General features: G+C 43.5%; 1 protein-coding gene across 3 annotated transcripts in view; it reads right to left on the bottom strand.

Moving 5' to 3' along the window:
• The window catches only part of triob (trio Rho guanine nucleotide exchange factor b), a 113,126-nt gene that overhangs the window by 14,825 nt on the left and 77,379 nt on the right, over positions 1 to 20,922 (bottom strand). For all 3 annotated transcript variants that reach the window (XM_029259822.1, XM_029259823.1, XM_029259824.1), the window contains exons 14-34: positions 20,411 to 20,606; positions 19,146 to 19,312; positions 18,201 to 18,320; positions 17,149 to 17,340; positions 16,886 to 17,035; positions 16,001 to 16,115; positions 15,245 to 15,360; positions 14,696 to 14,818; positions 13,517 to 13,708; positions 13,282 to 13,397; positions 12,320 to 12,386; positions 11,531 to 11,640; positions 11,279 to 11,348; positions 10,044 to 10,133; positions 9,024 to 9,116; positions 8,674 to 8,785; positions 8,202 to 8,392; positions 7,994 to 8,095; positions 6,970 to 7,109; positions 6,564 to 6,663; positions 3,745 to 3,994 (exon numbers count right to left, since the gene is read on the bottom strand). In XM_029259822.1, coding sequence (XP_029115655.1) covers positions 3,745 to 3,994; positions 6,564 to 6,663; positions 6,970 to 7,109; positions 7,994 to 8,095; positions 8,202 to 8,392; positions 8,674 to 8,785; positions 9,024 to 9,116; positions 10,044 to 10,133; positions 11,279 to 11,348; positions 11,531 to 11,640; positions 12,320 to 12,386; positions 13,282 to 13,397; positions 13,517 to 13,708; positions 14,696 to 14,818; positions 15,245 to 15,360; positions 16,001 to 16,115; positions 16,886 to 17,035; positions 17,149 to 17,340; positions 18,201 to 18,320; positions 19,146 to 19,312; positions 20,411 to 20,606 — 2,812 coding nt within the window. The remainder of the gene's footprint in view (positions 1 to 3,744; positions 3,995 to 6,563; positions 6,664 to 6,969; positions 7,110 to 7,993; positions 8,096 to 8,201; positions 8,393 to 8,673; positions 8,786 to 9,023; positions 9,117 to 10,043; positions 10,134 to 11,278; positions 11,349 to 11,530; positions 11,641 to 12,319; positions 12,387 to 13,281; positions 13,398 to 13,516; positions 13,709 to 14,695; positions 14,819 to 15,244; positions 15,361 to 16,000; positions 16,116 to 16,885; positions 17,036 to 17,148; positions 17,341 to 18,200; positions 18,321 to 19,145; positions 19,313 to 20,410; positions 20,607 to 20,922) is intronic.

Here is a 20,922-nt window from a genome sequence, read left to right as displayed (position 1 = left end):
TTGCAAGGAAAAAGTAAAGCCCTATTAGATCTTGTTAAATGCTTCAATACAATTTTACAAACTCTATGTTGCCATAGCAGCAGTGGTTTTAGCGATCAGCCTTTTTCCATTCAAAACAGACCCGAATACACTACGAACAGGAAGAAACTTCAGTTACTGCAGAAATCCAACACAAGGAGATTAACAACAGACTATTAACACATTATTAACAGATTATTCTCCAGTGCAACGACGTCAGTGCAGCAGGTAAAACAACAGGGAACTGGGAACATTTCTTTAAATGCAGTAACAGGCGAGGGATAGCTGAGAATTCCCAAAAGCCCACCATTCCCGATGGGAAATGCGCAAAGTGACGAGCGACTTCCGCGACAGCTACGCCGACGGATTGGGATGTAACATCACGGCGGCAGCCCAGTTAATCAGCTGTTCAGTGGGCGTACAGAGCACAACCTATTTCGGTGGGCGTACACACTGCGGACGTCTCTGCCGGCTAACCCCCTTACTTTTCACCACCTGCGACTCAAATATTTCAAAATTACAAGGGAGAAAAAAAAAAAAAAAAATCTAAGGAATATTTCAGAGCTTGCATGTTTATAATTGTGGAGCATACCTCTAAAACCCTATATGATCCCAGAATGCTTTGCTTCAGTACAGCACAGGGGCAAAGGGTCACCAGAGGGCAGGGAGCTCTCAGTACACCGGAACAAACCGTGCTCGCACATGCTCCGCGAGCGAGCCAGGAAGTAGAGCGTTTTGACCGCAGCGGCCTTTCGTCAAGATGGGCCACGTTAAGCACAACTGACTGTTTCCAGTTTATCAATGGGTGGGTGCACTTTCTCTAGTATATTTCATGCACCCAAAATACTCTGAGAACTCCTGTTGGAAAGCAGTTTTTTTTCCATGTGTTCAAACAGACGTAGTAGACAGTCACACACCTATTTAGCCATTTACACCACCTGGCAATTTTACTGGAAAAATTTAGGGGAACTACTTTGTTCAAGGGTGCAACGGCTGGAAGTGGGAACCAAACCTGTAACCTCTAACCGTTATGCTACCAATCTACCTCGTCCACGTTTTTTCTAACTCGATTACGGGCATCATATATTCTTCAGACAAACTGCTTCTGGCTCCTGAACTCTGATCAGCACGAATTAGTAAAAACCAGACGGACACCAGGCACACCATTACAGCAGAGTGTGTATGGAAAACCAAAGCTGCAAGTTGATCAGGATGCCATTAGCAGTGTGTCATGTGTGGAACGATTTGACATCGGCCCACTAAACAAAAAAAAGTGTCACTCCTGGGCCTGTGCATAGTGGACTCTCAAAAAATTAACTAAATCACTTATGATGCAGGTACATTACTAATAGGCTTTACTATAATGTTTCAAGGGCTTATGTGAGCAAGTCAAGTGTTAGGGGAAACTAAAGGATTATTCATATTTCTCAAGAAATTTATATTAGTGACAGCTAATAAAATGTCCCAAAAGCATAAAGAACATTCAGATGTTCACTTAGTGAAAGAAAAACGCTGTGCATTAGTGTGACTGTATGTGTAAATATGTGTGTACAGTATAAGCAACATATACATGTGCAGCAGGGAAATTTTTTCTGCATCAACTCTAGTCAAGTATCTTGATTATAGGTAGCAGAGCAAGAGTACGGATCCAAATCCAGGTGCTTTTGATTGCGAGGTCATGGCACTAAGTACATTCATACATTTACTCATTTAGCTGACTGTTTGAAGCAAAACAACTTACAATGTCAAGGTTAGTTATTAACAAGCTTACAATTATTTACCCATTTACACAGCTGGGTAATTTTACTCGAGCAATTTAGGGTAAGTACCTTGCTCAACTGCACTAGAGCTGGAGGTGGGGATTGAACCTGCAACCCTTGGCTCCAAAGGCAGTAGTTCTAACCACTATGTTACCAGCCGTGCCCACCTGTTGCTCTCAACTTGAAAAAGCCACCTCCTGTCCTGCTCACTGACTACATGTATATTAGTGGGAAGTGATTGACATTTTCACATTAAGTCGCAACCCATTTTCCTGGAGCCAAAAAGCAAACCATGGGGGTCTTATGCCTTTGTTTCAGCAGGTCTGGATGTGACTCACAAGATAAGTGAAGCCTGCTTTCCAGCGCTGGCGACACTACAACACAAAAGGATTAAGGGCTTGTCTGCATGCAGCAGTTCCATGGAATAAACAATAGAGCTGCACTTGTTTGGTTGGCGAAGCGAGATAAAATGAGAGCATCCTCAAGCAGCACCAGGCACGATTCCGTATAAAGTCATCGGCACATATAAGCCTTTTAAGTCTCTCCGATTCACGCAGGCATCCCGCCAACTGGAGATTCATCTGTTTTAATCCTATTAAGAAAGGTGGGGAGCATGTCAACGCGTGAGGATATTTATCCAGCCTGCACAGCTACAAAAACAACTCTTAAGGATGCAGAAGTGGGAAGTGACCAACGCAGGACACCAAAGAGGTGATATTTATCCGGCTACATGCCAGGCTATGCACAGCGCATTCATTTCCTTTTGTGTCTGCGGTACCCGATGGAACCTGGGATGAGGGCGACGGCCGACGTTCCTCGCGACGCGCCACAAAGGCCCTTTCACACTGCCAGCCAAATCATAAGACCCAGCTGGACTGCCACAGCTCCATCGCCCTCACACAAGCGGACTAAAAAACTGTTACTCAGGAGACTCTAATTTGGGGTTCCAGGAACCACTTTCTGGTTGACCTTCTTGCTATGGGATTTAGTGTTTTAATTTAAAAAACTGCAAGAGAAGAAGTTGTACTAAAAAAAGTGTTTACTCAATATTTAACAAAAAACAAATATTGCTGTCATAACTTGTATGTTGACTTGAAGTGATGATTTGATTTTAATTTATAGCGGTCAAAGGCAATTTCTGCATGTCATTTTTGTAGTCAAATTCATGAAGTGGTTGTCTGTGATTCTGTGGCAGGGCCTTGGCTCATTCTGCTCCTTTTTTGTCTGAATTCTACTCTTCTCTCAGTCACGCAGTTCAACGGTGCCACAGACATTCTACTCAGATGCCTTACCAAACACTGTCTAGATGCATTGATGAGGAACTCGGTGATAAGGACCCTGTCTGGAGCCCCAAGGTGACTCAGGCAAGTGTAAACCCACAAATTTCTGCAGTGAACCACAACTGCTGGCAAAGTCTGGCAGACAGAATGAATTCTGATTTAAATAAGCACACGATCGACAGGCGATGCCTTTTAGCCACAGTCCAGAGTGACAAAGCTGGTTGTGACCTCCAAAGCACATGAAGATGTATAACGGATTCAAAGGCAAAAAATGTATTAATGCCATCCTTCCCGTGCTGAGACACCTTACACTAAGAATTACACATCTTCATTATAGCTTTCATTTATTCATTTAGCTGATGCTTCTCTCCAAAGTGACTTAAGATATTAAGGTTACAGTTATTACAAGCTTACAACTATTTACCCATTTATGCAACTGGGTGATTTTACTGGGGCAATTAGAGTAAATACCTTGCTCAAGGGTACTACAGCCGGAGGTGGGGATCGAATCTGCAGCCTTTGGATCCAAAGGCGGTAGATCTAACCAAAACGCAACCAGTTGTTCCCAACCTTAAACTGTCAACACCGACATCCCCAAAATACAGCATTATGATCGCGATTGAAAAATACTTGGTTCAGGTCAAGGGTCTAGGCTCAACAGCGAGGAGGGGGGATGGAGGTCCAACCTCTGTGATTGAAGATGCCCTCCATCTCCATGCTGCTGCGTGAGTGGGCAATGCACAGGGCGCTGCAGGGCACCAGGCCCTCCTGGGCAGGCGAGCGGTCTGTCGTGCGCACCAGGCACCAGTCCGGTCGGTCATGGGGTCGTTCGAGCACCTCCACCGTCTGGCCACGCCGCACCGTCAGCTCTCCGCTGTTGCCGTTGCTGGCCAGGAAGTCGTGGATGACCACCGTCAGCTCACAGCCACCCGACAGCTGAGGGAGAGGAGGAAAGCATGCTGTCATTATGTCATCTTGCATCGAAACTCCTCAAAGCAAAGGAAAGCAAATGCATAGCGGAGCAAAACTGAGTACAGAATAAAGCGTCCAGTTCCTTTACCAGTTTTTAGGAGGCAAGGTCCAACCCCCAGTGTTTACTCATCCTATTACGGTTTGTTAAGAAAAGGCAGTAATAGTGCTTTACACAGAATACAAGAGAGCGCAAACAGCAGTTCGGGACAGCCTTACTCCCTTCAGCGCAACTCAAGTTTACAGATCCAAACCCGTATCCTCCCACAGGTGCTAGCGTATGGTAGTTTAATGCATGCTGTGTTTTTCCCACAAAACCATACCCTGGTATCCATGGGAATGTTATACCAACAGATTTAACATATTTCAGGTATGTTTAAAGGTTAAAAATGTTATTCCGTTTTCTCTAATTAAAGAAGAAATCCATGGATGTTTCTACGTACTAAAGCGAGACAAAAAGCAATTCTTAAAATATTACACCTTTTAATTTGAATATTTGGGTGATGGTAATCACAGATACTCAACAGTGATGACACTGGGTAAATCTGGGGCAGGTACAGTAATCCAAGGTCCCCATGTATCTGAATCATCATGTGAGTCACCCAGCTATCTGTTACTTAATAGGACTTTAACTGTGACAGCTACACTACAGTGTTTTGTCTGCTAAATATGCTCAAACTAGGTTTGCTTGAGACTTTCATGTCTGCAGCTATGTCTCCTTCTCTCAATGTAATGCATAAATTGTACTTCTGCTGAGATGTACGTCGCTTTGGACAAAAGCGTCTGCTAAATGAATACATGTAAATGTAACGTCAAAGAATCACATTTGATGGGAGACAACGCTACAAGGCACTGTCACGGCACGCACTGAAAACATGGACGTCTTTATCCTCTTAATAGTTAAGACAAAGTTTTCAGACTAGAATAAACACTGTGCAATATTTATACAGGTAACCGACGCTGACATACTGAAAACTGAACAAATATTTGCAATTCAGTCCCCGGTATCAACTCTTCGAGGAAGATGGAAAAATGCACACCCAAATTTCCCAAACTGATGTCTGCTCAGCACATTAAATTTGAAGAAAAACGAGATATTGCTGTGATGCACATACGATCAAGTCTAAGTGAATACACACCATCCACAAAACACGTCCATTCCTGACACGCACAATTTACTCTGCCACTCATTCATTCGGTTGAAAAAGTCAGTTATAATGTCACTGTGCAGCAAACTTTTCAAAATGTCACAGGACTTTACACAACCTTCAAGGTGCAAGTATGTTTTTGACCACGATGCACCCAGTAAAGGGCTCCAATTTTTTATACCAGCACACAGATGAAAGGCTTTAAAGGGAAATAAACTAATGCACATTAGAAAATACTTTTCCACAAAGTCCTTTTTATCGTGCAGAATTTAAGTAAAACACTAAAGTATTTCGACTAAAGAAAACATACTAGGGTCAGAAATGACCCACCTATGCATTTTGGTTAAACTAGCACCAAGTAAAATATTACACCACACACAAAAACCCAAGTCATAACTCCGAAGGGCTGCGAGATACGAGAACTGTACATACCCACTGATAATGAGGCAGCGCCAGGGAGCTGAGCAGCTGAGCTACCGAACCAAGTTTTTTATTCTCCATCCTGATAGCTTTTCATGCTTCCCTCTTCAAGCTGCACCCGGACCCCTGCGCGTATCGAACGCCCTCGGCACCAAACCCTGGGCGCTAACTCACCCGGCCAACAGCCAGCACTTACAGTCCAGTCGGCGAGTGGGACGGAATTAGGAGATAACTGCTACCTGAACGATCAACAAGGAATGAAAACGGAGCGCTGCGAACAGAGCTGGTGTAGCGAGAGGAGGTGGGGGGGGGGGGCAAAGAGGAGGATCCTGACACATTTGCACTTTGCTGCTGCCAGGCGGTTTTTATAAGTACCAAGGAAGCGCCACGAGTGGAGAGTGCCATTTGGTGACACTTAAAGGAGCAGTCATGGACTGCTTTAGCTCCACTTTCAAACACGTAGCCCTCTCCGAAACAAATGTCCTCAGAGCATCACGCGTTTTCGAGAAAGTGCAAACGTCCTGCTTCGGCCTTTTATTTTCAGGGCTCCACACAAGAAAAACGTTCAAGCCCGATGTCAACGTCACAATAATGTTTACTGGCATTATTAATAAGGAATAAAAAAAAAAAAAACACCAAAATGGAAGGTCCCTAAGATATTGGACATTCTGCTTACAAACCAGCAAGAGTGATCACAATATATTCTTTTTCTCATGTAAACATGTTGGTACTACTCACTCAAGCTAACAGAACCAAAAGCAGGTTAAGCTAAGTAAATAACCACACTATGTTGAACATGTGAGTCACATGTTTATTATTACTGTACTGAGCAAATCCTAAGAAAACACCCGTTGCAATGTATGCACTAATTACAGTAACCTTTTGTGCCTAGGAGGACAGCCATCACTCTACTCATCTGGTCCCCTGATGCAAAGCTGGTTTTAACAGTGGAGTAGATGAACACGCACCTTATCGCTGTCCAGGGTGTTCTGGGAGGTACGGGAAGCAATGGAAATCGTGTCCGGTTGACTGCTAGCGTCTCCTTGGCTATCGAGGTCCTCTCCTTCCCTGGAGAGGCAGAGAAAGATTTGTCATGATGCAAAGGACAAACAAACACTTTTATCTTTCAAAAATTAACAAACAACACGGTCCAAAACCACAAGCGACAAATGTTTTCCCGTGGAAACAAAAGTGTCACAGATTACAATCGGAAAGAAGAGTACTTCTATATGAAGTTACTGAACAGGCAAGCCGTTTTTAACCTTTGGGACTTTGGGAGAGGCGCCAGGTCAATTTGGCTGAGACAGTTATTGATGTGTTCTCTCAGTAGGGTTACAGTTGGTCTTCATTTCAACTTAACCCAAGAAGGCGTACCTCCTGGCCCTGTGCTTGGTTGTCGTCGTTTTCGGGATGTGGATTGGCTCCTTGAGAGCGCCTTTCAGGTGGATGGTGCGCTCCTGGATCACCTCCCTGATGTGTTTGATCCAGTCGTGCTTATTCTCCAGGCTCGAACACTGAGAGGAACCAGAAGCAACGTGACGGACCTTCTTGCCCAACCCTCTCCTTCTGATCTCATCGATGACAGAGCCACCTCGCCTCCTTGTCTGCTCTATCTATCGCTTTATCCAAAAATTAATATGCTTGCATATCGCTTCACTATTTTTGACACTACAGACATTGCAATATGTGCCTGGACAGATAGGCACCGCACGGCGATTACTACAGCCAGGATGGCTCCGCAAATACATTTTAGAAATTTACGATTGCCCTGATTTGCATGTTAGTCACTCGTCCGGCATTTACGAGAATCCAGCGGAGTTATCAAAAGCTGTCCGTTACATAAGTCTGATTAAGACATGAGTGTCACAGTGCTATTCAAGCTGTGCAAAGCAAGGAGTGTCTCTTCGCTCTCATGTGATAGGCAGCGACACCGTGAATAAAAGGAGACATTTTCCACACGGCCTTAGCTGAGAGAACAAGTGCGCAAATCAGAGGACGCGGGTTAATGATGATGTCAATCAAACAAACTGCATTTGACTCAAGTCATTCGTATTTCAAAGACAGAATAGTTTCTTACCAATGAGACTACACAATATGTGCAGCCCGAGAATTTCATATTGAAAAGCCCTCAACAAAAAAGAATGGAAAAGTTGCTCTGCATTGTAATCCCGGAAAATCTGGTCGCTCTTTTTGAACTTTAGTGCTACATGACCATCCCTGCTAAATATTTCTAACCTTTCACCCTTGTATTGTATTTACTCAAATCTGTAAGCATCTGCATTTATCAGTACACCGATTCTCTACGGATTCTCTCTACGATGCAGTAACCACATTGCGTTCTGATATCAAAACATAATAGTCTGCTAAAAAGAAACATTAACTTTACATTTGATGTTACCTTCAGAACAATCTTATTGTCAGAAGTCGGGGTCCTCCCCACCCACAGTGCAAATTTACATGGATCTCCTTCCACGTGCTCGGTTACCCCAAGTTCGGAAGTCTACAGCAGAGAAAATGCGTTGAACACACAAAGAACAGAAGATGAGAAGTTGCTAACAGATTAAATCTGACTTAAAAGCTACACTAGTGGGAGCAAGTCTGCTTACGAAGAGTTTGCTCTTGTAGATGTACTTGCTCCTTCCACTGGAGTCCTTGACCTCCTTACTGAAGACCAGGGACATCTCAAAGAGGAAGAGGTGCCGTTCACGGCCCTTGCGGATAAGGGTCTTGGGGTCCCACACCTGGAAGGACTCCTGGAGGATGAGCTCACCCTGGGACTCAATGTTCTCGTCAAATCCTGCAGAGAAAGGTCGAAGTGAAAATTTATTCTCCCTCCAAGGATCAACAACAAATTAACTTCAAAGCTTAGAGAAGCATGTGTATATTTTACACTTGTGAGCATCTGCATATATTTTGTGTGTACTTGTATATGACAGCATTCGGATTTGCGTTTAATCAGAAATATGAGGGCATCTGCGCTGTTGTGTAGTTGCATACTTATTCTTTTAGGCTTCTGTTTTAGTATTAGCACCAGTATGCATGACTGCATGGGTGGAAGTGTGTGTATGTGTCACTTGCCTTCCAGCATGCTGAGATGCATGGCATCATTAGCTCGCTTAGGTACGCTGAGCATAACTTCCAACCCATCCTTGATTTCTCCTTTTCCCTCCTCACAGCACGTCAAAAGCTCCTGCAGTCCAAAATGACAACACACCCGGCAGCATTTATCATTCCCCATAAAATGTCATTTAAAAAAAAAAAAAAAAAAAAAAAAAAAAAAAAAAAAAAAAAAACACATTCTTTTCTTTAATATTTCTTATTCTATTTTTTTGTGAGCTACTAAATAGTGGAAATACACAGTCCAACTTGAAGTACTCCAGTGAAGAAGAGAAAGGCATGGGGACCGTCCAGAGCTGCATTCAGCGCACCTTCAGAAGCAGCTGGTACTTTGTGATCCTCTGTACCGGCTTGATCAGGTACGAGGAGATGGAGTTGGCCAGTCTGTGCCTCTGCTGGATCTCCTGGAGCGTCCAAGAAAGTAGAAAGTGAGGGTAATGAATAAGGACTGAGTGACACAGAAGAAAAACTAGTCATTCAGAAATGTTCCACAAACTGAACTCTCCTCCTCTTTCTCCTGGGCTACTACCAGATAACAGTTGTCCAAGTTCATAAACATATTACAACATAAAAACACAACACATAGTGTACAGAAGGCTTATCACTGAGAGCAGACAGACACTCATGTTGAAAAGTTGATGAGGAGAGTCAACTCTGTGGCCGTGCTCACAGCAGAAATCGCAGTGTTAACATGAAGAGCATCCTCAGGCATGGAAAAGTTTAACTATTAAACGCTGAAAAGCACAGCACCTTACACTTGTCACCCATTCAGTTCCGTAGTAATGCAAACATAAGCTCTGCATGTGTTTTTCGGGGAAACCATTTATTTAAAATTATTATTTAAAAGAAAAAAAAAAGTAGGGTATCAGGATTTGTCCATCCTGTGTTTTATGCACCTACTTGAACGACAAACCTTGGTGCAGCAAGTGGTAGGTAACAAACTAGGTTTACTTGAGTCACATGTCTGCAGCTATGTCTTTTCTCTTAATGTAATGCATAAATTGTACTTTTGCTGAGATGTACGTCGCTTTGGACAAAAGCGTCTGCTAAATGAATAAATGTAAGATTAATCAAAACAACAGAACACCCCTCTGCAGATGTGCAGATATGTTTCCTTCTGAAACATGCAGCTAAAATGCATGCGTTAGTAACCTACGTTAAGTTTGTTGTTCTTCTGTTCAACTGAGAGTCATAAAGTCTATATCTCATTTATTTGCAGTCCATATGCCAGGTATTTTGCAAATGCACTGAAGAATTTTGTGAAGCCAGGAGGTTATTTTCCTCTGGCTTCTCCGCTTGTTCAGTGTGGAAAAAGGAGGTGGTTCACTCACGTCAAAATACGACCCCGCGTGTTCCAAAATTAACTGTGTGGAGTCCGGCTTGTTTTTGCAATAATTCACGTACATCTGGAACTTATCTGCCTGCAAAACAACAAAAATAGAAAATCAATCGCAAATATTCATATCAATATTACAACATCACATTACAATAGTTAGTTTACTCTTATTTGGTTTAAGGGAGGCGCAGTGTTGCAGTGGGTTTGGCCTATGCCTGCTCTCTGGTGGGTCTGGGCTTTGAATCCGGCTTGGGGTGCCTTGCGACGGACTGGCGTCCTGGCCTGGGTGTGTCCCCCCACCCCCCGGACTTACGCCCCGTGTTGTCGGGTTAGGCTCCGGCATGCCGTGACCCCGCTTGGGACAAGCAGGTTCAGTCAATGTCTGTGTGTGTTATTTGGTTTAATTTACCATAAGATTTACTTTTCTGCAGTTTGAATACAGAAACCTGAAATGCTTTAGTAAAAAGATTCTATACGAATAATACTCTGTTTATAGCAATATAACTAAATAAAATGTGAAACTGCAATTTAAGATGCTTTCATTATCCTTATTAAATGAAGACGGTAACAATAATAATTACGAACATTAATTAGCTGATGCTTTTCTCTAGGAACTTAAAGTTCATTGGGGTTATTTACCAAGTTTTATCACTGTACCAGTTCAGGGTAAGCACTGTGAACACAGATACTACAGCAGAAGCAAGAATTCAAAGCCTGGGCCTTTCACTTCAAGGCAAGGGCTCAAACCACGGCAATACCCATTTTTTTTTTTTTTTTTTTTAAATAAAAGTTTCAGCCAAATGACTAACTGTGATCAAGTCACTTGGATTTGCAACATTTAAGTGGTACAAGTATTGGGTGTGTCATATTACTTCTATTTCTATAATACAGTGCTACGTCTGTGAAACTTGATATAAATTTGATAGTAAAATTTGTAATTATTATAACCCAGCCTTCTGTGATGTGCCTGCCTTGTTGAGTGTGCTACATTATTCAGCAGGATAACACTGTGGTATATACCATGATTTTATGGAACTATAATATTGTACAGTAAATGTAAAGCGGAAACTAAAAAAAAAAAAAAAAAAAAAAAAGGCTTGAACATGCTTGACTGCTCAAGGAGGGAGCGACTGAATATCCTGTCTCACACTTGCAGATGTTAGCAGTACCTTGACATGTGATGCAGCTTCCCACGTTAAACATTCACTTGTTAAGACGGTACAGACTCACCCAGGTCACGAAGCAGTGGCCCACATCTTCGGGGAGCTGCTCGTACTTCTCCAGCTCTTTCAGGAAGATGCTTTGAGTACCAAAAGGAGAAAGAAAGAGAGGGGGGGGGGAGGAAAGAAAAAAAAAAAAAAAAAAAAAAAAAAAAAAAAAAAAACCTCTGTTTAGGACAGGATGAGAACAAGCGGTTCAGACAATGTGTGTGTGTGTGAGAGAACAAAGAGAGAGACTGAAAAAGAGGGCCCAGTGACTCACTTGTGGTGGAACTCGTAGAGGTCCTGCATGTTGCCAAAGATGATGTGCTCCTTGTTGACGATGCCGGGTGGGATCTCTTCCACGCCGCTGGTCATCTCCCACAAATATGTCTGAGAGCACCACAACCATGATGCATAGAGTGGGAAATGCAAGACTGACACCGTGCCCTGAGATGACCGCTAGCGACGGACTCATCTTCCTTCACATTCACAATCACAGGTGACCGACACGCAAACATCACAGCGCCGTGTTCCTGCAACCTCAGCACCCGTAACGAGCAGAACCTCGTATTCCAGCAAATGTAAAGAACACAAGTGGAATAAGGTAACTGACAGCCAGGAACTTTATTTCGGTTAAAATGGCTGCGATAAAAGCAGCAGCTGTGTAGGCCACGCGTTAGAAGCGTTCACCGTTAACATCTAGGCGATTCTAAATTTTACAGATGAGTGGAAGGCAAATGTTAAATACATGAACATTTTTTGAGAAAGATCTTAAAAGAAACATATTAAAGCAAGAAACCACGTTACACTGAAATATATTCTGTCAGTGAACAGTCACTTCAGTGTTATTTTATTTTGCTATTTATTTTAATGTTAGCCAATTCATAATTAATAAAGAGTGCCATTTATGTTACAATGTATTACCGCAGTACGTTCCATGAAAGCACAGGTTCTTCCTATAAATTAGGAGGCGACTTTCAGAATGTAGTCATATAAAAGTTTTGTAACTGCATCTGTCTTACAGAGAAGGGGTCTAGAAAATGGATGAGTCCATTGGTGCACTACTCACGTCCATACATTCGCGGAGGTCTCGGACATATGCCTTCTCCGTCTGAATCAATTCAGCCATGATGAAGCTGCAAAGAAAAATGTTTCGTCAGATACGGGAATCGAAGCCTGACACCTCCTCGTTCCAATGACTCTACTTTGCAGCAGAAGTGGAACTTGGACAGCATCATCGTGCCAGTTTGGTAAGCAGGCAAGGGTAACACAGCTTTCCGTCGCCTTCCAATAAGGCATTACAGGTCAATTGAGGATGATGGCCAGTTAAATGGTAACATGCAGTCTACTGCTGGCTACAACTGGGACTTTGTCATCCAGAGGAACACTGAGGAGGAAGAGATTCAAACTGCAGGGTGCCAGATAAAGAACTCTTCTAGCAGAGTGATGCAGACACTTACCACGCAATTCACATCGGTTCAAATGACAACCAAAGGCCATGAAAATTAATGCACAGAACATCCAAAGAAAAATTCTCTTACTTTTAGTATTTCACGAAACTTTTTTTCTTCTTAAATATATAGGAAGTAATTAAAAAAATAAGAATGGGAAGAATTTAAACTAATGCGGGGCAGTACGGAATGTTGCGCTTGGAGCTGCTACCTTGAAATCAAGGCCCGACCTCCTGCTGTAGCATCCCTGAGTAGGGCACTTACCCTGAATTAATACAGCAAAAATGAGCCAATTGTGCAAATGGGTAACTGACGAAGTACCTTATTATATGAATCTAACATTATGAGTTGAGGAAAGTGTGAGCTAAATAAATCTTTTTTTTCTTCTTCAAATAATTCTACTAATGAGACCAATACTAAAATAGGCAAGGATATTACATATAAATAAGATAGTTACTTTTAACTACTGTTTACTTAGTAATAGCTACCTATTTAACCTATATAAATGGTCCTACTTTACTGATATTTGCAGTTCATCCATCCCGTTGAGGGAAACGGTGGCGCCATTAGTGACACTCACTCCTTCCGACGGGCTGATTTGCGCTTCTCCTCATTGAGCTCATGAGCTGCATCCCGCAACTTGACCTCCGACCCTGGAGCGCTAGCTGGGATGATGTCCAGCTGCAGGTCTTTGCTCTACCAAGCGGGAACCGGAATTAAAAGCAGGAAGAGAACCAAACGGCAATCCTGGACACCTAATACACACACCTCACAACAAACGCACACGAACGAACAAACAGAACAATTCCTTGTACCGATTTGGAGTCTGAAGATATTCCCAGTGCCTTCTCCAGAGAGGTGCGATACTTGTCCATGCGGATCGAGAAGTCGCGGTAGCGCTTGTCCACAGCAGTAACCCATTTCTTTATCTCTACGGCATGGGCATGGCCCTTGTCGCAGAAGCCGTCTGCCAGCTGGATCAACAGTTTCACCCGTTCTTTGGTTTGCTGTCGATGCAATGAAAAGAGATATTTCCGACGGTCATGGCGACTTCAGCAAGAAAGACTCCACACCCATGATGGAAAGTGGAAGAGAACAATAGAGGATGGAATGTAGACAGCCTGTAGAAGCGAGCCAGGGCGCCTGGGATAGAGCACGACCCGACAGTTGGGCCAGGGAGTGGCCCACAACACTCAGCCCCAGGTGACCCTGACAGAATCGGGGCGCAGATAACCAACGGTTGTTCCCAGCACTGGGTACTGACACAGCAGATAGCAAGAACCAAAGACTCGCAGCAGCGCTGCACAGCGACAGCTGACACCAGCAGGGGGAATCTTCCTCTGCTGTGTTAAGTAAACTTCAGTGATCACTCTGCTGGCAAAATGTCATCATTAACCGCTATTTAAGTTTCAGCACAGGGTACGTTACAATGTGGTGGTGTTTCCCAAGATTCTTAGTTATTTATCCATTTATGCAGCTGGGTAATTTTTCTCACATCATTTCGGGGTATCTTGCTGAAGAGGAGTTGGGATTCGAACCTGGTGCTTAGCTCTCACCACCTCTGTAGCTGCTGCCCCCCCAATGCTCTCCTAGTGTTGCTTGTACTGTTATTATAATGTCGCTATTATACTAGAACAAATCAACTACAAAACACTGCCATGAGAAGTGAGCCAATTAAACACATCTTACAAAGAAAAAGGCCATTTTTGGGTCACATTTTAATAAAATGTCAGAATTTTGATCCAAACAAATGTATACCATCCAATAAGAAAAAGGAGTACATCATCTTACAGCTGCTGGCTTTTAGGGAGCAGAGTTTAGCGTAGTGTCTACAGCTGTTACCTTGAGGTTGAAGGACCCTGAATTGACATAGTAAAAATTACCCCGCTGTTTCAATAGTCAAATCACTGTAAGTAGCTCAGTGTACAAAACCAACAGAAGATGACTGTTGCGTCAAGTGTGCTCATTTGGGAAGCACCACCCTAGGAGCTTACCTTGGCCGTGATCTGGAACTCCTCATGTTCCTTCAGCAGCTCCTGTGTGTGGTGGATGCTGGAACCCGTTGAGGAGTGTGTGGACAGGTAGAACTCACCTGTATCATGGATCCACTCCAGGGCCTGAGGGGAGAGAAGCACAAAGATGTGAGATGAAGAGGACAACTCCTCACAGGACTCTGGGTATGTACAGATCCAGATTACACATGGGTCGTCCACAAAATGTATCCCCTTAAGGAGATTAATCTGCCTAGAATGCAGAAGATAAGTCATAACGTTTGTTCAATTAAACATGAACCGAACATGCTGGAGGAAACTGGGTGGAAGCTCTTCTATAATAATTACAACAATTATGCAAATAATTACATAACTATATTAGAAAAAGTACCCAGCTGCAGCAGGGCTCACTTTTCAAGCTTTGACAGGCCAGTTTGTTGTTGCACATTTTTTCTTCCATTTGATCTCATTCAAAAAAACACATACAAAGTTGACCTCCCAACAACATCAGATGCAACTGAGAGCAATGTTTAAGAAAGAGCTGGCACTGACCTGCTTGGCACTACGCTCAAACACGACATATTGCTGACACTGGTCCAGCCTCCTCTTGCGCATGGTCCAGAAGTGCAGCACGCGGTTCTCCCGCTGCAGCAGCTCATTCAGGATGTCTGCCCGAGAATCAGTGAATCCATCACCAGAGGATCAGAGCACACATCACAGTGAGGACAAACTGCGAGCTGTAAAAGCTTCTTTTTTTTTTTTTTTAAATACATTATTTAATCATCATTTAGCCAACCCCTTTCTCCAAAGTGACACTGAAGTCTGCAAGCTACTTGCAATAATTTACACATCAACCATGTACTCATTTACAGATTGATGTCCTCACTGTAAAAATTAATATTAAGTACTCTGACGAAGGGGATTCGGACCCAAGTCATTGTTCGGAACACAACAACTGGCCTCTGTACCAAAGTTTCCTCAAACAGCAGTGTCTTCTGCATGAAAATAGATAAATGAGTAGACCTAAGGACAATATTTGAACAAACAAAAAAAATCACAAACTTCAGTTCATTCAATGGTATCCCAAAACAGGATGACTGAACTCATGGTTGAGTGCAAGTCAACCAGCTTACTCAGATGACCACACTTCAAACAGCTTAGAAAGGAAGTAGCATCAAATTGATGACCTGAACTGAGACAGCTGGTGCTGAGCCAGAAGCAAACCTCTTGGGACTCACCGTCCAGGGATGCAGATGGAGAAGAAAAAGAAAAAACTGCCCTGAGTGTTTCAGCGAAGGTCAAACTCACTTTTGACCTGCTGCTCCGGGGCTTTGACGTGAGCCAGCATCCCCGGCATGTTGACGCTGTTCCGGTGCAGGTACTTCAGAAACACGTCAGCGTTGCGTCTGGCCAAAGTGCAGGCCTACGAAGGACGGTGCACAGTGAGTATTGCTCGATGCACATGTCATCGACGCAGTGCACAAAAGCCTTGTTAAACGCCACCTATAAAATATTGATCAGTGTTCTCCAACCAACAACATGAGCGATTCCACAAACACCTTGTCACAATGTTTCTTCAAGCTCTGAAATAAGGGTCCATTACCACTGGTTCCTTGCATTTTGACTGAGTCATACATTTTCAAAGATGAACATTTTGCAGTTTATTTCCAACTGCTCCCTCCTCGCTTGGCAATTTTGTAAAAATGGAAAATTTGCGGAGGGAACATAACCTGTATTTTCAAGCCCAACCGACAGATGGTAGCAAATTACGCCCATAAACAGCAGCGGTGACAGGCTTACTTAATTTCGACCCACTTCCACTGTGTTTACAACTTATACCTGATGTTTGTGAAAGCTGGTAATCAACAATGAAGAGTCAGCAGGGCATGGGTGTTCGTGGGAAATGTATCATTTTAAATACTCTAAATGTTAAGTGTGACACTAACAAATATATTAAAACAGAAAGTCAAAGTACTATTCATCATACCTACAGCCAACAATTTTAGAGAACCTTTTCACCAAATAAATCAAGTGACGCATGTATCATTGACCTTTTACAGACTTTGACTCAATGCTAGCAGTGACTTTTGAGTTATGAACAAAAACTACAGGCAAACTTTCAATCTCAACAACGTTTGCAACTTGTGCCATCAGCACGAGCAAGAAAATCTGCATGATGCACATGGACTTTACCTTGAGGAAGGCCTCCTTTTGCTCCAGGTGTTTGCTGATCATAGGAGTGACGTGGTCGGACTCGCAGTTGGGACCCAACTTGTCGACTCCACCGCACCAGTCTTCCTCCCGCTTGTACTCCTGCTCCAGGCTCTCCAGCACACTGCAGACCTGAAAAGGAGAACCAGCCGGGAATAAAAACCACATACGGAGACGTATAAAGCACTTCAGTGCTGTCGAGGCTTTCAATCCGAACTCGATATCAAGGCGTGACAGGCTAACACCTGCTCGGATGTCTTGTAGAAGGCCACGGAGGCGTTGACCAACTTGAGTCGGTCCTCCATCTTAAGCATGAGCTGCTGCCAGCGCGACGCCACCTTCTCGGCACACTCGCGAATCAGGTCCATGTCATAGTGGTTGGCCTGCAGCATGGCCTCGGCCTTCTGCTGCACCTGCAGGGCGCTCTGGTGGGTCTTCTATAGAGGATTACAAGATTCAAGAGTTTGTCGTCATGTGTACAGTAAACAGTTCGTTACACCATACAATGAAATTCTTACTCTGAATCCTCTCAGCAGCCTATGACATAAATTATAAGGACGTAAGGAAAGAAAAGCACAAGAAAAACAAGGAAAACACAAGGCGTAAATCACAAATTTACAAAAATTACTATTAGTGCAAAGTCACAAATTACAAGAATTACTATTAGGGCAAAAATCCAAGAAACGAGATTATATACGTATATAACGTGTGCAGTGCGCAATGTAAACATGGAAGTCGTACATGTGCAAAGTCCGGCAGAGGTAGATTGGATCTATTCACAGTTGGGGGGTGTGTGTATTTGTGTACATAAGGTATGCGGAGGTAGAGTGGTGAGTAGCCCAAGGACTGCAACTTCAAATCCCAGAAAAATAGAGCTGCTCTTCCTAAAAACTCAACATCCATCACTGTAGTAAAATACCAAGTTTCTGTATATAACTTGGGGGGGGGGGAGAAGCATCTAAGTAATTCATAACCTTATCACGCTGCAAACGCACATCTCATGAGACAAGTCAAAATAAAGCCTACGTTTTAATTACGTTTGTGACCATATATTCAAGCGAATCTGATTTGTTTTCAGTTTGTTTCAAGCAAGATTTTTTGGGAAGGTAATCTGGTTAGAAATCTGGTATAAATGCGTACCATCAGTTTCCACATGTTTTTGTGTTGATGTGAAAATGTTGGTATGGAGACGCCAGAAAGGAAGGACAGAGGAGGAAGTGAAAGTCAAACAGGAAGAGCATGTGAGTGTGTATGTGTGAGCGCGCAGAGTTTAGTGGGGAGGGGGTGGCCCGCAAACCTCAATGGCGTGCTGGAACTGCTCGTGCTCCCGTTGCAGCTGTTCAGCTTCCTGCAGCGAACTGGCCGTGATGAGACCCGCATTCAGCATAGACTCGCCATTCCGGATCCATCCAAGCACCTGGAAACACGCATGGCAATTAAACACGATTAAAAACCGGCACCACACATGCATGTATCTAATGCGTGCTTTTCTCTGACACCAGGCACAAGGTTCCCAGGTGCAAAAAAAAAAAAAAAAAAAAAAACTTTCTGGGTGTCCAGAACGGGCCAGCACACCTGGACTGCACACCTGCAGGGCACACAGACACACACACACCTGCATGCAAAAACTCGAGATCCTATTACGCAATACAGCCCCAGACTACAGGAAACTGTTTATCAACAGCTCATCATAGATAACTATCTTTAACATTCTCGACAGCTTACGTACAAAATATAATTACAATATCAAATTTTTTTAATCCTGCAATATAGAGGAACCCTCCGTTTGCCATAGATTTTCTGCAGCTAGTCATGATCTGAAGAGTGAACAGCAGTAATGACACTGAGCTTAACAATTATAATAACATCTGCATAACAGACACAACACCGCTCTAACAATTAACCAATATAGTATGTAATATACTGGGGAATTTTGCTACCATTTCTTTTTGATACATGAATCACAGGTGCCTGTGAAAACACAAGGGCTGAACTGAACATGTGCTGTCTGATTGCTCATGCTCCTTTGGCTAAAAATATTCATAAGCCAGTTCACAGTCAAATCTTTTATCAGTAACCATGAAGATGGTGCAATAAAGGCGCACTTTGTGCGCGTACATTTACAATTATGTGAACCTGTACTTCGGAAAGGATGCACAGACATGCGAGAGCAGGTGAGACTCTTCTCCCTCCTCGACAACATAAGGTCACGAGCCACTCCAAAAGAAGAGTCTCTGCTCACCTGCTTCACCTCTGCCTGCAGGTGGCGCAGCTGCACACACTGCTCCAGACGCCGGCGGTGTTGCTCAGCTGCCAGGTCCAGCTCCTGTTGCTTCTCGTGGAGGAAGTCCAGGAGGTCCTGGACCCGGGTGGCCATATCTACATCCCGGTCGCAGAGAAGCTCCACGCCTTTACCAAGAGGGACAAGCAGGACACCATGGTCAAGACAAGCACACATGCAACAGGTCTCACTGGTGAGTAGTGGATGAGCAGGTGTGACAAGGAACTGCCAGACTATTTATCTTAAACATTTCCACTAACTTTATAATATATTTTCATGATTAGAAACCCTGACACTGGTATTTACTTGTAACTAGAAAGTCCTAAAATCTAAAAAACTTACAAGAGCATCAAAGGATCTACTCCCCAACACCTGAGCGACCTGATCATGCAGTAACACCTAGTCAGACCGCTACGGTCTTCCACCTGTAGCTGGGTTTTGTTTGCCAGCACAAGAGGTCCAAAACCAGCCAAAAATCAAAAAGGTTCTTGGTTTTGGCTCTGACTCCGACTCCAACGTGGGGAAATGATCTCCCCCATCCCTCAAAAATGCTCAACACCTTTCAAAATTCAAGAAGGGTCTCATAGTAAAACATCTCTTCTGGACTCACTTCTCTACCAGTCCCCTACCTGCTCTATTAACTTGCGTCAAACCGTCTGTCACTATCACCTTTGGGCAGCTGGTAGTGTAGTTGTTAGGGCTGCAGTCTTTGGATCCAAAGGTCACAGGTTCAAATTTCACCTCCTGCTGTAGCGCCCTTGAGCAAGGTACTTACCCTAAATTGCTCCAGTAAAAATTACCCAGCTGTATAAATAGGTAAATAGCTGTAAATAGCTCAACATTATAAGTTGCTTGGAAGAAAAATGCTAAATGAATAACTAGAAATGACTACTGATGTCTTGATTACCTGGCCTTCTGCATTATGTGGCTGCAAGTTTGTCTTTATTTATGCCAGACATTTGAAAAAAAATTAAAAACTCATCTAATGTACGTATACGTGGGGGAAAAAAGTGCGTGGACTCTAATCGTAGGTGAGACCAGATGCAGAGTCTGTCCACCAAAAAGAAAAAGTGAGACAGTTTGTCAAGACAAGTACTGAAGTGCAAAGCTCATGGGGCAAGAGGTAGAAGGGGGGAGAGAGAGAGAGAGGGGAAAAAAGAAAAAAAAAAAAAAAAAAAAACACTGGTGTAAAGTGTTAAGGTCCCCAATTCCCCACCCCCGCTCACCAGACGCCTGCACCTCGGTGACGCACTGCAGCAGCTCCTGGGCCTGGTGGATGACGTCAAAAGTCAGGTTGTTCATAGTAAGGGACTTGTCCGCGTGGTGCTGGAGCCGCTGCTCAGCCAGGGGCAGGTCCTCCGTGTCGAAGTCGTTCATCTGCTGGGACAGCTCCTCGTTCCACGACTCCAGGTCCGAGATGATCTGAAGGAGGCCGGAAGGATCCGGTAATCACGTAAACGAAAGGGGGCAGCGACCCTAATGGACAGCTGGTCTTCCAAAGGAGTTTGGTAGTGTGACACAATGAGGTCTAAGGGCAGTTTCACTGTGAATGTAACTTAACCTGACATTCAGAACTTTATTGCAGTTTGTGACTTATATCTCACAAATAAACCAAAACTTAAAAAAAATTAGATAGATAGAGATAGATAGGCCTATCATTTTTACCCAAACAAGTCGACTCTTGCCTACACTGACCTCCGTTACTGTGGGTCTGTTGGAGTTATTCCGGTAGGTCCTA

Source organism: Scleropages formosus, chromosome 18 (assembly GCF_900964775.1).
Source record: "Scleropages formosus chromosome 18, fSclFor1.1, whole genome shotgun sequence".
NCBI lineage: Eukaryota > Metazoa > Chordata > Actinopteri > Osteoglossiformes > Osteoglossidae > Scleropages > Scleropages formosus.
This window is presented reverse-complemented; position numbering and strand designations above follow the sequence as displayed.